The sequence below is a fragment of the Podarcis erhardii genome (genome assembly GCF_964252035.2).
Source record: "Podarcis erhardii genome assembly, chromosome: 15".
In the NCBI taxonomy this organism is placed as follows: domain Eukaryota; kingdom Metazoa; phylum Chordata; class Lepidosauria; order Squamata; family Lacertidae; genus Podarcis; species Podarcis erhardii.
The window spans coordinates 5557469-5573902 of record NC_138505.1 but is presented as its reverse complement, the minus strand read 5'-3'; the positions used below and the strand labels follow the sequence as shown (position 1 = coordinate 5573902).

At 46.4% G+C, this 16434-nt stretch overlaps 1 protein-coding gene across 1 annotated transcript in view; it reads right to left on the bottom strand.

Moving 5' to 3' along the window:
* The window catches only part of SV2A (synaptic vesicle glycoprotein 2A), a 51263-nt gene that overhangs the window by 5698 nt on the left and 29131 nt on the right, over nt 1–16434 (bottom strand). Inside the window, exons 3-11 of the mRNA XM_081840964.1 lie at nt 14231–14411; nt 12782–12933; nt 12204–12337; nt 10440–10529; nt 8222–8332; nt 7875–7963; nt 3575–3739; nt 2424–2557; nt 1875–2078 (exon numbers count right to left, since the gene is read on the bottom strand). Of these exons, the coding sequence (XP_081697090.1) occupies nt 1875–2078; nt 2424–2557; nt 3575–3739; nt 7875–7963; nt 8222–8332; nt 10440–10529; nt 12204–12337; nt 12782–12933; nt 14231–14411 (1260 nt within the window). The remainder of the gene's footprint in view (nt 1–1874; nt 2079–2423; nt 2558–3574; nt 3740–7874; nt 7964–8221; nt 8333–10439; nt 10530–12203; nt 12338–12781; nt 12934–14230; nt 14412–16434) is intronic.

Genomic DNA, 16434 nt, shown 5'->3' with positions numbered 1-16434 from the left:
CGAAAGTCAAAAGGGCCACAAAGCAACCGATTCCCTGCCCCTCCGAAACCTTTCTTTGCACCAAAATGCACTGCCACAGAATCACAGAATCGTAGAGGCGGAACGGACCACGAGGGTCATTTAGTCTAACCCCTACAATGCTGGAGTCTTTTTGCCCATGGGTAGGCAAACTAAGGACCGTGGACCGGATGAAGCCCAAACACCTTCTAAATCCGGCCCGCGGACAGTCCGGGAATCAGCGTGTTTTTACATGAGTAGAATGTGTCCTTTTATTTAAAATGCATCTCTGGGTTATTTGTGGGGCATAGGAATTCATTCATTTCCCCCCCCCCTCCAAAAAAAAAAAAATATAGTCCGGCCCCCCACAAGGTCTGAGGGACAGTGGACTGGCCCCTGCTGAAAAAGTTAGCTGACCCGTTTTTGCCCAACGTGGGGCTCGAACCCACAAGAGTCTCACGCTCTAGCGACTGAGCTGCATTTTGTGTGCAGTGCAAGAACTGAGCGGAGTCCTAGTCTACATCAGAATTGCAGCGCAGAGCTGGGGCAATCATTCCCCCCCCCCCCGTGCCCTTTTCTTAAAGAAAACGCCCTCCTCCTTTGCTCCTGAAAAGAACCTGTCATTTACACTCATGGAGCAACTTAAAATTCAGAGTGTGGGGGAGCAGTTTTCAACAGGAAAGCAGCACAAAGGACTTGGCTCTCGCCTCTTACTCATGCCACAATCCTGCTCTGGATCTGTGGTCCCCTGCAGCTGGCAAAAAAATAATAATACAGACACACTAAGGCATTGTGTGTTTTGGCCATAAATATCCTGTGATCTGACCGGTGCCTTTTCCCCAGTAATTAGGTGGGAAATTTCCAGACAGGACATTCCTATCCGTATATAAAGCCTTTAGCAACTTGGGGGAAGTTTGCCTGCAAGATTGCCATACTCCTCAAACCACTTGCGACCAACAGAACTGGCACTTCTAGAGGCGCTACATAACACCCATTTCTCATTTGTAAGAACTCAGTCTTTTAGTGTGGCAGCAGCTACACTCTGGAACTCCCTGCCTATTGAAATTAGGCAGCCGCCTTCGCTGTGCTATTGAAACTGTCCCAGAAACTCCAGTGGGTGTACAATGCTTCAGCGAGGCTCCTCACGGGGTCCCTGCCATGGGAGCATATTCACCCAGTGCTTTACCAGTTGCACTGGCTCCCAGTGGAGTATAGGGTCAGGTTAAAGGTGCTGGTCTTGACCTTTAAAGCCCTTTGTGGCTTAGGGCCCTCATATCTACGGGACCGCCTCTCCTGGTCTGCCCTGCATAGGACCTTAAGGTCCATGAATAACCATACTTTAGAGGTCCCGGGCCCTAAGGAAGCCAGACTATCCTCCACCAGGGCCAGGACCTTCTCAGTGATGGCTCCGACCTGGTGGAATGCTCTGTCCCATGAGACCAGGGCCCTGCAGGATTTAACCTCCTTCCGTCAGGCCTGTAAGACAGAGCTATTCCGCTTGGCCTTCAATTTGAATTCAGCCTGATTTTTTATTTCCCTTCCCTTCCCCTTTTATGAAGATCACCCGCTCTGAGACACCACAGCTAATTCTTGCCTGGTCTCCTCGCTGGCCCAAGTAGGACCAATTCAGCCAGCTAGCCCTGGGGGTTACCTAATGCTTATTTCCCCTAAACTGATTTTTGAATTTTATTGTTATTCATGTTTTTATACTGCATTTTATGCTGCTTTTATAATTAAGTGTTTTAAATTTGTTGTTAGCTGCCCTGAGCCCGGTTTTTGAACTGGGAAGGGTGGGGTATAAATAAAAAATTATTTTTATTTTTATTTTTATATCTCTTTAATCTGTGAATGGCGACAGGACTACCTCTAACCCTTACCCAACATCCGAAGTCGCCCGATTTTGTCCATCAGGAGCGCAGAGACTATATTCCCTGGCAGCACGGCGAGAGTGCCCAGGAAGCTGACAAAATAAATCATGTAGGCATTGTTGTCATCGCTGAAGTCCAGCTGGCAGCCTTCTTTGTTGTGGAGAAAGGTACTGTTGATGATCCGGCTGTTGATGAACTTGTACTCAAAGAGGTCTGTGGGTCAAGAGGAGACAGACAGAGGGTTATTTTATTTTTATTTATTAAATGAGCTGCAGGGGGGTCAGACTAGATGATTCTTGGTGTCCCTTCCTATTGTACAGTCCTGTGGTTCTACATGGGCTTCCACAATGTATAAAAGAATAAAAGGCAACTCACTTAAGCAACTGGTCCTACCAGGAGGTGGCATGACTTAACCATAGAATAGGAAGGAGACCAGGATATATATATTTTTGTTCAGATGTAATTTTCATTGTAGGGACATTTGAAAAATTGGAAAAAGAAAATATTTTTTAAAGGTTTTCGTTTGCTTTTTTGGCACGCGGCGGCCTCAGACTTTACCCGTGTTGTAGAAGACAGTAGAGATGAAGGTGCAGTTCTTGAAGAACGTATTGCTAGTTGTGATGTCCTCAAAGTAACATTCTTCGAACAAGGAGTCAACGAAGGACACAGACTTCATTTTGAGGCTTATAAACCTGTCGTAAAACAGAGAGGTTATGGGTTTGAGTCGGGTGAAAGATTCCTGCATTGCCAGGGCTTGGACTAGATCAAGGCTAGGCAAACGAAGGATCCGGCCCAATCGCCTTCTAAATCCGGCCCTCGGATGGTCCAGGAATCAGCGTGTTTTTACATGAGTAGAATGTGTCCTTTTATTTAAAATGCATCTCTGGGTTATTTGTGGGGCCTGCCTGGTGTTTTTACATGAGTAGAATGTGTGCTTTTATTTAAAATTACAGGGAACCAGGCAGAGGGCCTTCTCAGTAGTGGCACCCTCCCACCAGATGTCAAAGAGAAAAACAACTACCAGACTTCTAGGAGACATCTGAAGGCAGCGCTGTTTAGGGAAGCTTTTAATGTTTAATAGGTCATTGTATTTTAATATTCTGTTGGAAGCCGCCCAGAGAGGCTGGGCAAACCCAGCCACAGATGGGCGCGGTAATAATAATAATAATAATAATAATAATAATAATAATAATAATAATAAATGCATCTTTGGGTTATTTGTGGGGCATAGGAATTCGTTCATATTTTTTTCCAAAATATAGTCTGGCCCCCCACAAGGTCTGAGGGACAGTGGACTGGCCCCCTGCTGAAAAAGTTTGCTGACCCCTGGACTAGATGACCCTCATGGTCTCTTCCAACTCTACAGTTGTATGATTCTATCCCTAAAATTCTCATCCAAGGATACGATAAGGACAAGTCATAACCCCACCCCACTGAAAGTTGAGCACCACTGTCGAGGGTAGTGTAACCACCAAAACAGAAAGGTATTAGTCTGGCATTAAAAGATAACCATCTTGGTGCCAGGCGTGTTTTCCCAGGAGAAAGCATTCCATAAATGGTAGAGACGGGGGCCACCACTGAGAAGGCCCCGTTCTCCCGCACAAGGAACAAACTCCCAATGGTCTCGGTCATGACCCATCTGGCGAACCAGAGCCTATCATATTGTAGGGTTACCACATTTTGAAGAGCGAGAGAGAGAGGCCACCTACTTGTCGTTGAAATATTCGCTGCGGGTGTGGATCTGGTTTTCCAGCGTGAAGTTGAAGGTGATGTGGCGCACCGACTCGTTGTTGAACACCTTGGTGCGAGAGGCGTACTCGATGTTCTGGAGGTGCTTGATCATGTCTGGGAACCAGACGGTCAGACCGTAGTAACTGCCAGAGGAAGGGGAGGAAACAGTTAGGAGGGGGAGCACTGAGACAGAAGGGAAATCTCTGGAGACTTGAGTCAGACTGAACCACAAGCGTTCGATGCAGAGAAGATCCCGGAGCACTTCATAGTTGTTTGCACCAGTTTGTTTCTGCACACAGTTCAGAGACACCCCCCCCCCTATAAAATCCCCGATATTGGTTGGGGGTTTTGTGGCTGTCCGGTTGCAAGACTAATTCAGGGGCTGGCAATTTTTTTGTGTTTTTAAAGGTGTGTTTTTTAAAAAATTTAAATTTCAAGTTTATACATTTCATTAGTTCTACAATCAATTTAACATTTCAAAATTTGACTTCCTTCCCCCTCTTTCTGCAGTATAATTTTTATATATATATATCTTCTACATATCCAGATTCATTTCACTTGCTCATTTAATTACCTCCTTTAAATATATACTCTTGTGAAACTACAGGTTATTACAATAATCCTGCTAATGATTTTATCTGTTTACAATTTATCTGCAAATATTCAATAAACCATTTCCATTCTTTTATAAAAAGTTTGTTATCTTGATTTCTTATTCTTCCAGTAAGTTTCACCATTTCTGCATATTCCATAACTTTTTGTATCCATTCTTCCTTTGATAGGAATTCTTCCTCTTTCCACTTTTGAGCAAGTAGCATTCTTGCTGCTGTAGCAGCATGAAATGAAAAAATTTCCATACAATTTAGGTAGTTCTGGACTGGCAAACTCTGAGAAGCCACACCACCTCTATCCCACACCCCCGGTGCTCCCTACGCTACCCAAAAACATTATTCAGGATAGCGGTTTCCACAACCCACCAAGGAATGTAAAGGTAAAGGGACCCCTGACCATTAGGTCCAGTCATGGCCGACTCTGGGGTTGCGGCGCTCATCTTGCTTTACTGGCCGAGGGAGCCGGCGTACAGCTTCCGGGTCATGTGGCCAGCATGACTAAGCCACTTCTGGCGAACCAGAGCAGCGCATGGAAACGCCGTTTACCTTCCCACTGGAGCAGTACCTATTTATCTACTTGCACTTGACGTGCTTTCAAACTGCTAGGTTGGCAGGAACAGGGACCAAGCAACGGGAGCTCACCCCGTCGCGGGATTCGAACCGCCAACCTTCTGATCGGCAAGCCCTAGGCTCTGTGGTTTAACCCACAGCACCACTCACATCCCCTACTGAGGAAGGTAGTAACACAATAAAATTCAAAATGGTGACAAATTAATTGAAACATTTATTCCAAATTTTATTAAAGCTATTCAGTTAATTCGACAAAACTGACCAGCTTGAGCCAGTGATACCAGCTTCTCAAATAATCTGATGGTTATTTAGACCTCCAATGCCTCTCCCTTGTGCTGTGGGTTAAACCACAGAGCCTAGAGCTTGCCGATCAGAAGGTCAGCGGTTCGAATCCCCACGACGGGGTGAGCTCCCATTGCTTGGTCCCTGCTGCTTCCAACCTAGCAGTTCGAAAGCACGTCAAAGTGCAAGTAGATAAATAGGTACCACTCCGGTGGGAAGGTAAATGGCATTTCCGTGCGCTGCTCTGGTTCGCCAGAAGTGGCTTAGTCCTGCTGGCCACATGACCCGGAAGCGGTACGCTGGCTCCCTCGGCCAGTAAAGCGAGATGAGCGCCGCAACCCCGGAGTCAGCCAGGACTGGACCTAATGGTCAGGGGTCCCTTTGCCTTTACCTTTAAGTAATCTTGCAGCCCACCAGGGGGCAGTACCACCCACCTTGGGAACCACCGGACTAATTAATGGACTAATTGGTCTGATTTGCTATAAGGCAGCTTTCCGATTTCCTTAGACAACACACACCCCACCTGCAGGCAGAAATAACACAGTTCTGCTCTGTTAGATCAACTGCGTAAAACAATCCCCGCACATGCTCAGAGGCATATCGTACAATCCTGTCGCTGATGGAGATAGGGAGCAGAGAAAGCCAGTTTCGTTAACGAGGGTGTCGCTTCGTTAGGCTTCGAATGGACCGTCAGCCAAGGAAGCTTTCTCCCCACACACCTGCAAACCAAATCTCCAGCCTCCAGCCATGACTGATCCACGAACCGTTTGCAATTATTTCCTCTTTGAAAATTATTTCACTGACAGCTCCGATTAAGGAGAGCTGCCTGGAGATCAGTCATGGAACTGCGGCTTATGACGCTGCCTTTTTCACTCTCTCTCTCTCTCTCTCTCTCTCTCCCTCTCTCATTCTCTTTCTCTCATCCGTCCTCCTGAGTCATATCAGCAAATGAGTTTGGTGGTTACGGGCTTTGGGAAGAAAAGGGGAAAAACATAAAAAAATATTTTTAAAATATTCTCCTTACACCGCTGCACAAACTGGTAGCCTTTGATTCTGGCCGCACGGCAGTCCTTGTTGCATAAATTAAATATCAGCTCCATGTTTAACTGTTGCAGCAGCTGGATATTCACCTGCTAATGAGCTTGCAGTCGAGTTAGCGAGGTGGGAAGTTGAGGGTATCAAAGCCTATAATCATAGCTGTGCAACCCCAGAATTCAAGGGGGCTGTTTCACAGGGTAAGTGGGCTTTAACAGGGGGGAAATTAGTGGTACCTCGGGTTACAGGCGCTTCAGGTTACAGACTCCGCTAACCCAGAAATAGTACCTCGGGTTAAGAACTTTGCTTCAGGATGAGAACAAAAATCGTGCTCTGGCAGTGCAGCAGCAGGAGGAGGCCCCATTAGCTAACGTGGTGCCTCATGTTAAGAACAGTTTCAGGTTAAGAACCGACCTCTGGAACGAATTAAGTACTTAACCCGAGGTACACAGGTGGTGCTGTGGGTTAAACCACAGAGCCTAGGACTTGCCGATCAGAAGGTCGGCGGTTCAGGTCCCTGTGACGGGGTGAGCTCCCGTTGCTCGGTCCCTGCTCCTGCCAACCTAGCAGTTCGATAGCACGTCAAGTGCAAGTAGATAAATAGGTACCGCTCTGGCGGGAAGGTAAAGGGTGTTTCCGTGCGCTGCTCTGGTTCGCCAGAACTGGCTTAGTCATGCTGGCCACATGACCCGGAAGCTGTACGCCGGCTCCCTCGGCCAATAAAGCGAGATGAGCGCCGCAACCCCAGAGTCGGCCACGACTGGACCTAATGGTCAGGGGTCTCTTTACCCTTTACCTTACCAATGTAGCTGGAGACTGGGGTAGGAGGTGAAGGAAGCAGTTTTGCTGAAAGAGGAATGGAGCTATCAGGCACAGCACTGAAAAAACTATGACCCTAACCTGGATTACAGTGGTACCTTGGTTCTCAAATGCCTGGGTACTCAAACACTTTGGTTTCCAAATGCCGAAAACCCGGAAGTAAGTGTTCCGGTTTTCGAATGTTTTTCAGAAACCTAACGTCCAATGCAGTTGTCGGCTATTGTTTCCAGGGAGCCTGCACCAATCAGAAGCTGCGCCTTGGTTTTCAAACATTTTGGAAGTCAAACAGACTTCCGGAATGGATTAAATTCAGCGCTTTTGTTTTTGCTATTTATTTTGTGGTTTTTGAGGCTTTTTCAGTTAATATGTTTTTGTGACTGTGTGGAACCCAGTTCAGCTACTGATTGATTGATTGATTGATTGATTGTGTGACTGTGGAAATGGATAAAAAGCCACCATCCAAACAATTACCATCATCAGTGCAGTTAAGAAAAAAAAATTAATTCTAATTTTTATTATCTACAATACTGTCTTATTTATTTTATAGTACAGTACATTGATTATTGCTTTCCTTTTATGTATCAGTGGTCTTGTTAGATAGTAATATTAATGTTAAATTGCTGTTTTAGGGGTTGTTTTTAAAAGTCTGGAACGGATTAATCCGTTTTGCATTACTTTCAATGGGAAAGCGCACCTTGGTTTTGGAATGCTTTGGTTTTGGAACGGACTTCCGGAACAGATTACGTTTGAGAACCAAGGTACCACTGTATATGTTTTAGTCTATTCTCTCACAGCTTTAACTTTCTGTATGGATTAAATTATTGTTGCCAAAACAAAATTGTCATAATTTTATTGTTTTATATATTTTTTGTAAACCGCTTTGAGGGTTTTTTCTCCTACGATCAAGCAGTATATGAAATTTATGAAAGAAATAAATGGAATAAAGCTATACTAGCCCCACCTGAAGGACATGGTGAACCACACTGCCATCATCATCAGGGTCACCCGACGGTATTCGGGAACAAAGCATTGGTGGAAATTCGCCCAGACCTGTAAAAAGAGAAAAACACATTTTGAGCCTCTCCGGGGTGGGGCTAGGGGGAGGGAAGAGGGTAAATCAGTGTAGGTTTTTCACAGTTTGCTGAAGTGTGCAGGATTGGACTCTGAAGGCACTGCCTGTCTGTCTGCAAATCATTGCCAGAATCAGGGAACAGCGACGGAATGTGGGCAAACAGTGCAACCTCTGTGAGGGAAGTGAGAGGGCAGTTTGGCTGGGCCCACCGAGCCTTCGTTGTTCCGGAAGCTAACCTGCTGGGAAAGGTTCAAGAAGCGGACCATCCAGCGCCGGTACCAGGTCCCCGTGTCAGACTGGATCTCTACCAGCTCGTCCTCCTGTTTGATGGTCTTGATGTGGGTCACCTGTGGAGTAATTAAAAAAAAAGTTGGAGAGGGAAAGTGACTGGGGAAATGATGACACCTTTCTCTTCCAGGCTTTTTAGAGCATGGTTTTCCCCAAAATCTAGGGTTTTGGACTACAACTCCCATCGTCCCTAGCTAGCAGGACCAGCGGTCAAGGACGATGGGCATTGTAGTCTAAAAACGGCAGGAGATCTAAGTTTGGGAAGTGCTGCTTTAGATTCAGGGCAGGACCTTGCAAGTTTGTATACTGTGAAAGATTCCCAGCAGGGGCATTGCAAGGTGTAAACACAAGAACTAACAAGTGCAAATTTAGATTTTTAATATCACAGAGGCGAGCCCCTCACCCTGCAAAATCACCACCCAAAGCAGTTAGAACCTAAGTAGATAAGAAGAGTCCTGCTGGATCAGGCCAGTGGACCATTTAATTCAGCATCCTCTTCTCACAGGGGCCAATTAGATGCCTCTTCTGGGAAAGCTTCAATAAACACACAAGACATAACCGGCTGTACGTTTGAAAAAATAATATATACTATTCATTGTACTGAATTGTAGATTTCAACAGAAGTAGCTCATAAAGTTCAACGGAAAAAGTAGAAGAGCCAGTGGATCAGTTCATTCTCTGATCAGTTTATATGTGAAAATGTCTATTCCACCTGTCTGTTCATAGAGTCCAACAATCCATAAGAAAGGTTGTTGCAGTTCAGTATCAATCAATCCTTTATTAGGCATAGCAAACCACACACTATCAAACAAACACCGTATACAAATTGTGGAAAATACGAATTCAGCATAACAATTTGCATAAATAATACAGTAAAACACTACCACATCACCGACCAATCACGAACCACTAAATCTCTCTATGACGGCCCAGTCCTTCCACAAAAATTTAGCCACTATTAAAGTAATTTGACCAATCCTGTCCAAGAGCAGCTCCTGAACCTGCGGCATAGAATTAAGCCTGTTAAGTTATAAGGCCTCCAACAATTGTCTTCTGGCATAAATGCCAAAATCACAAGAAAAGAAAATATGCTCCAACGTAGTTCCACAGTTCCACAGAATCCTTTCACAGAGTCTAAGGCAAGGATTTCTGGAATATTAGCCTTGTTTCGCCATCCTGGGCTTCATCAGTAGTACTAACTCATATATGATATCACAGGACTGCTGTGTCAGCAGCTACTATGCTATAAGATCCACTGTCCTGTGATGTCATATATGAGTTTGTACTACTGATGAAGCCTAAGACGGCAAAACAAGGCTAATATTCTGGAAATCCTTGTCTTAGACTCTGCGAAAGGATTCTGTGGAACTGTAACAACCCTTCATGTGGATTATTGGACTCTATCAAAAGACAGGTGAAATAGACATTTTCACATATATGGACCTTATGCATAAACTGATTAGAGAATGAACTGATCTAATGGGTCTTCTACTTTTTCCGTTGAACTTTATGAGCTGCTTCTGTTGAAATCTACAATTCAGTACAGTGGTACCTCGGGTTAAGTACTTAATTCGTTCCAGAGGTCTGTTCTTAACCTGAAACTGTTCTTAACCTGAGGTACCACTTTAGGTAATGGGGCCTCCCGCTGCCGCCGTGCGATTTCTGTTCTCATCCTGAAGCAAGGTTCTTAACCCGAGGTACTATTTCTGGGTTAGCAGAGTCTGTAACCTGAAGCGTCTGTAACCTGAAGCGCCTGTAACCCGAGGTACCACTGTACAATGAATAGTATATATTATTTTTTCAAACGTACAGCTGGTTACATCTTGTGTGTTTATTGAAGCTTTCACGTAACCAGAGGTTTGTTGTTGTTCTTCTTCTGGGAAAGCAGCAAGCAGGATTCAAACACATGAACCCTCTCCCCTTCTGTAGTTTCCAGCAACTGGCGTTCAGAAGTTTTGCTACCCCTGACCATGGAGGCAGAACACAGCCATCCTGGCTAGTAGCCACCGATAGCCATCTCCTCCTCCATGAATCTGCCTAACCCTCTTTTAAAGCCATCTAGGTCGGTGGCCATCATTGCTTCCTGTGGCAAGGAGTTCCACAGTCCAATTATACACTGTTCATCCATTTTAGTTTGCTGGGACGGTGGCCAGGATGATCCCTCACCGAGAAGACTCGCTCGGGGTGACCCTTGGCTCTCATGTTGGTGTCGTGGACCTGCTTCAGTACCATCCAGGCTTCGTCGTGTTTCCCGTTCTATAAAGGGAAATGTTACAGTTAGAAAAATAACAAAGCCATTAACCGAGATTCTGCCCTATGTGTGTTACGTCAACAATGTTTAGGCAACACGATGACGATATACATATGTAATAGACCATCTTTATAGAATTCCTTCAAACAATAACAAATTCCAAATGAAATCTTAGGTCTCTGAAAGTCTTTAAATGAAGAGAGGTACCGAACTTTCCACGATGAAAGATAAGCTGTGAAGCTTTGTGTATTCAGCAAATATAATGTCCAACACTGAACAGAGATTTCGGATATTGACTGCTGTTTTGTAGATCTTCGTCAGCGTGGTGGGAGAATATAGGATTATTTCATAAACTGAAAATAAAATTTTGTAAAGTGATATGTCATGCAGGTCATCGTCTGTAAAATTTTATTTTCAGTTTATGAAACTCTGTTCAAAGGGTAGACAGAGTAAATCACCCATAATTAAAATATACAATAAACAAGCCCATTAAAACAGTGTGCTAGTTAAAACTTAATAATAATAATAATAATACTTTATTTGTATCCTGCCTATCTGACAGGGTTGCCCCAGCCACTCTGGGTGGCTTCCAACATATATAAAAACATAATAAAACATGAAACATTAAAAAGCTTCCCTGCACAGGGCTGCCTTCAGATTCCTTCTAAAGGTTATATATCATGTAAGTTTTGCTATTTCTCCACAGCAGACAGCTGTATGAATAATGTCAGTTTGACTCTGTCTCGCAGAGTGGTGCATGCTCTGGTTATCTCCCACTTGGACTACTGCAATGTGCTCTACGTGGGGCTACCTTTGAAGGTGACCCGGAAACTGCAACTAATCCAGAATGCGGCAGCTAGACTGGGGACTGGGAGCGGCCGCCGAGACCACATAACACCTGTCTTGAAAGACTGACACTGGCTCCCAGTACGTTTCCGAGCACAATTCAAAGTGTTGGTGCTGACCTTGAAAGCCCTGAATGGCCTCGGTCCTGTATACCTGAAGGAGCGTCTCCACCTCCATCGTTCTGCAGGGACACTGAGGTCCAGTGCTGAGGGCCTTCTGGCGGTTCCCTCCCTGCAAGAAGCCAAGTTACAGGGAACCAGACAGAGGGCCTTCTCAGTAGTGGTGCCCGTCCTGTGGAACGCCCTCCCACCAGATGTCAAAGAGAAAAATAACTACCAAACTTTTAGAAGACATTTAAAGGCAGCCCTGTTTAGGGAAGCTTTTAATGTTTAATAGGTTATTGTATTTTAGTTTTTTGTTGGAAACCGCCCAGAGTGGCTGGGGAAATCCAGACAGATGGGTGGGGTATAAATAATAAATTATTATTATTATTATTATTATTATTATTATTATTATTATTATTCCCTTGAGAGAGCTTGACCAATCATGGAGCTGTCTCCATGCCTCTGTATCACCAGGCAGACTTACTCCTTCACACTGCCTTGGCTGTCTGCCAAACCCTAATTGACTGTGTGTGTAGCTGCACGTATGCAGATTCACCACTAGGCGGGTGCCATTTTGAGGTTCACCTCCGGTGCCAAAATGTCTTGGGCCAGCCCTAGTGACACCAACCCACTGGGTCTTTCCCCTCCCCTATCACCACATTCCAGCCTTTCCCTGATGCCTTCCTCCGTCTCTTCCCCATCTCCCTTAAGCCGTTCTGTTCCTTTTACCTCCAAGAAAAAGCGGGGGCTCTCCGGCATGGTGGTGAGGGCTCCGATGGCGAAGACGGACGGGAAGGCACAGACCAGAACGAAGACACGCCAGCTGTGGAACTGGTATGCAGACCCCATTTGGAAGCTCCAGCCTTCGGATTGGAAAATAAAGATTTGTTACACCCACCTCTCTCCACGCACGTGCCCCAAATCTCTTCCATTTCACAACATGCCAGAATTGTGCACCTTCCAAAGTGGAAACATGCAAGCTCAGAAATTTGCACTGGGTTCAGAATGCAGATCCCAAGTTTCCAGCCCCTAAGATGGATAAGGGGTGCCAAGAAGGCGAAATAAAATGTCTAGCGTTTTTTGAGACAAGGTGATTTGCTCCTTGCATGAATCCCCTTCACATATATGCAAATGAGCCCCATATGCATAATCAATGCATATTGATTATGGGTAAAATCCTGCTCTTTTCATGGGTAAAATCCAGCTCTTTTCCCAGTATAGGATTTGTGCACCACTGGGGCCAAATGGAGAGAGGAAGCCCCCAGTCAGTTGGTCTCCTTCGTCCCTGGCAATTTCCCACCCCTTACCATAATGGGGGATGATCGCCCACGCCATGGCAGACGCATAGATGCCCCCAATCATCCAGAACATGCACAACCAGCTGAGGTGCTCCCCACGCTTCTCCTGGGCCAGGAACTCTGAATAGTAGGAGAAAACGATGGGAATCGACCCGCCAATACTAGAAAAAGGAGAGAGAGAGAGAGAGAGAGAGAGAGAGAGAGAGAGAGAGAGAGAAGTGAAAAACATGCTGGTGGGGTCTGAACCACTTCCAAGTTCAAGCTGGGTGGAGGGCAGAGGGTAATTTTTGTTTGACTTTAGGTAAAAAGGTAAATATAAAGGTAAAGGACCCCTGGAAGGTTAAGTCCAGTCAAAGGCGACTAAGGGGTTGCGGTGCTCATCTCGCTTTCAGGCTGAGGGAGCCGGCGTTTGTCCACAGACAGCTTTCCGGGTCATGTGGCCAGCATGTCTAAACCGCTTCTGGCACATGGAGGATCATGACAAGTGCCAGAGTGCACGGAAATGCCATTTACCTTCCCACCACAGTGGTACCTATTTATCTACTTGCACTGGTGTGCTTTCGAACTGCTAGGTAGGCAGGAGCTGGGACAGAGTGTGGATTCGAACCGCCAACCTTTTGATTAGCAAGCCCAAGAGGCTCAGTGGTTTAGACCACAGCGCCACCCGCATCCCTTGTTTGACTATAACCCCAATTCGAAAAAGCAAAACCCAGACAACCCACTGGATGGTGTCAGAGGGAGAATGAAGTCAGCAGATCCGTTAGCTATACATTTCTTTGTTTTTTAGTTCTAGCATAAAATCCAGACAAACCAATGCGTTTCAAGCAGGTGTGTGCAACCACCTGCATGCCCCCAGTTCAGTCTTCAAGGACATCATCCTCAGAATTTATTCCCCAGAGCCGGAAGTTCAGCACACGGCTGTGTGAGGATATCTATCTCTCTCACACACCTCCCTTCATTTTAAAAACAATTTGGAAAAGCTAAGTTCCTAGTTCTCATAGTTTGAATCCCCACGACGGGGTGAGCTCCCGTTGCTCGGTCCCTGCTCTTGCCTACCTAGCAGTTCGAAAGCACATCAAGGTGCAAGTAGATAAATAGGTACCGCTCCAGCGGGAAGGTAAATGGCATTTCTGTGCGCTGCTTTGGTTCGCCAGAAGCAGCTTAGTCATGCTGGCCACAGGACCTGGAAAAACTGTCTGTGGACAAACGCCGGCTCCCTCGGCCAGTCCTGTGAGATGAGCGCCGCAACCCCAGAATCGTTCATGACTGGACTTCACTGTCAGGGCTCCTTTATCTTTCCCTTTGAGTTCCTAGTTCATGGTGATAGAAAAGGAGGAGGAGGAGGAGGCGCAGAGGAGGATAGGAGGAGGAGGAGGAGGAGATGTGCTGAAGGTTCTAACAGAGATCCCCAAAGGAGATCTCCCAGAATCTGGGGACCAAACACAGAACATGCCTTACCCCACGCCGGAGAGGAGCCGGCAGAAGAGGAAAGTGCCATAACCCTGGACAAAGGAGGAGAAGAAGGCGAAGACGCTGTTGACGGAGAGGGACATCAGGAGGCACTGCCTGCGCCCAAGCCGGTCCGCCAGGCCGCCCCAGAGGAAGGCACCGACCATCATGCCCAGGTAAACAATGAGTCCTAGAGGAAGACAAGGAGAGCACATAGCAGAACCGCTCACCCCTCATCGGCTGCAGTTAGGGAAGATTCGCCGCCAGGGATGGGGAACCATTCTCTGCCCAAGGGCAACAACTGCTTATGGGAAACCCTTTGGGAGCCAAGACTGCTCTCTCTTGTACAATAGGCTACTTTTCTGCAGAATCAGCCCTGTCACAGGCAAACATTAAGACTCATTCCACATTCGTAAAGCAATCGATCGTTTAGTGTGGCAGCACCAGCGCTTGGGAACTTTCTGCCAGTTGACATGCTGCAAGCCCCTTCACGGTACAATCGTACCTTGGAAGTCGAACGGAATCCATTCCAGAAGTCCGTTCAACTTCCAAAACATTTGGAAACCAAAGTGTGGCTTCTAATTGGCTGCAGGAGCCCTCAGACGTTCGGCTTCCAAAAGAACGTCTGAAAACCGGAACAATCACTTCTGGTTTTCGATTATTCAGGAGCCAGAACGTTCGACTCCCAAGGCATTCGGGAGTTGAGAGGCATTACTGTACTTTTTTCGGATCCTGCTAAAAACACTTTTGCTTAGACAAGCCAACTTGGACATGGAGACGCATGCTTCAATCCGCTTTTAGCGTGTTGCTGGTTTTTTCTTTTGAATATGTCACAGGGCTGTTTTTACTGATAATTTTGTTTTATTCCCTTTTGAGATTTTGCAAACTCATGTACAGTGGTACCTCTGGTTAAGAACTTAATTCGTTCTGGAGGTCCGTTCTTAACCTGAAACTGTTCTTAACCTGAAGCACCCCTTTAGCTAATGGGGCCTTCTGCTGCCGCTGCGCGATTTCTGTTCTCATCCTGAAGCAAAGTTCTTAACCCGAGGTACTATTTGTGGGTTAGCGGAGTCTGTAACCTGAAGCGTCTGTAACCCGAGGGACCACTGTATAAGTTTTGTCAAATGATGAATAGAAAATACACACATGCACACTCTCTGTCCCCCATTCAGGCAAGCACAGGCGTTATCAAAGTTCAAAGACATGTCCCAAGCCAAGCAAATACATTCCAGGAGGGTTTGGACAAGAGGCATGAGCTGGGGAGTTTTGGATTTGATATCCCGCCTTTCACTCCCTTTAAGGAGTCTCAAAGTGGCTAACATTCCCCTTTCCTTTCCTCCCCCACAACAAACACTCTGTGAGGTGAGTGAGGCTGAGAGACTTCAGAGAAGTGTGACTGGCCCAAGGTCACCCAGCAGCTGCAGGTGGAGGAGCGGAGACGCGAACCCGGTTCCCCAGATTACAAGACTACCACTCTTAACCACTACACCACACTGGCTCTCTCACACTGGGGAGAACTCCAAGGGCCAGACAGTGGAGTCTTTTGGCCCCCAAGCCAGAGATTCCCCATCGAATGTGGTGTAGTGGTTAGAGTGTCAGACTAGGGCATGGGAGACCAGGGTTCAAATTCTCTCCTTGGCATGGGGCAGTCACTACCACTGAGCCTAACCAACCTCACAGGGTTGTTGGGACAAAATGAGGAGGAGGAGAACTGTGAATTGCACCTTTTTCTCCATGGATGAAAAAAGGGTAGGATATAAATGTGAAAATAAAATTTAGATGTGAGGGTCCCTGCCCCCTCCCCCCAGATACATCCAGGCTGACGTCCCAACTTTCCCATGCGGTTTCATGAGTTCTTGGAGAGTGCTGGAGTTTGGGAACTCTGCTCCCTTATATACAGAAAAATGCAAGGCTGTCGTCACACAGCCAGCATTGGAGGACTTGCGTGAAGTCAGAGCGCAGTGCCCATTGGCGGATTTGCAGCGCCGCATCACAAATCTGGATTTGCATAGAGAAGGCGGGGAGAGGGGAACAAATGAGAATGTTGTTGTTTAGTCGTTTAGTCGTGTCCGACTCTTCGTGACCCCCTGGACCAGAGCACGCCAGGCCCTCCTGTCTTCCACTGCCTCCCGCAGTTTGGTCAAACTCATGCTGGTAGCTTCACGAACACTGTCCCACCATCTCGTCCTCTGTCATCCCCTTCTCCTTGCGCC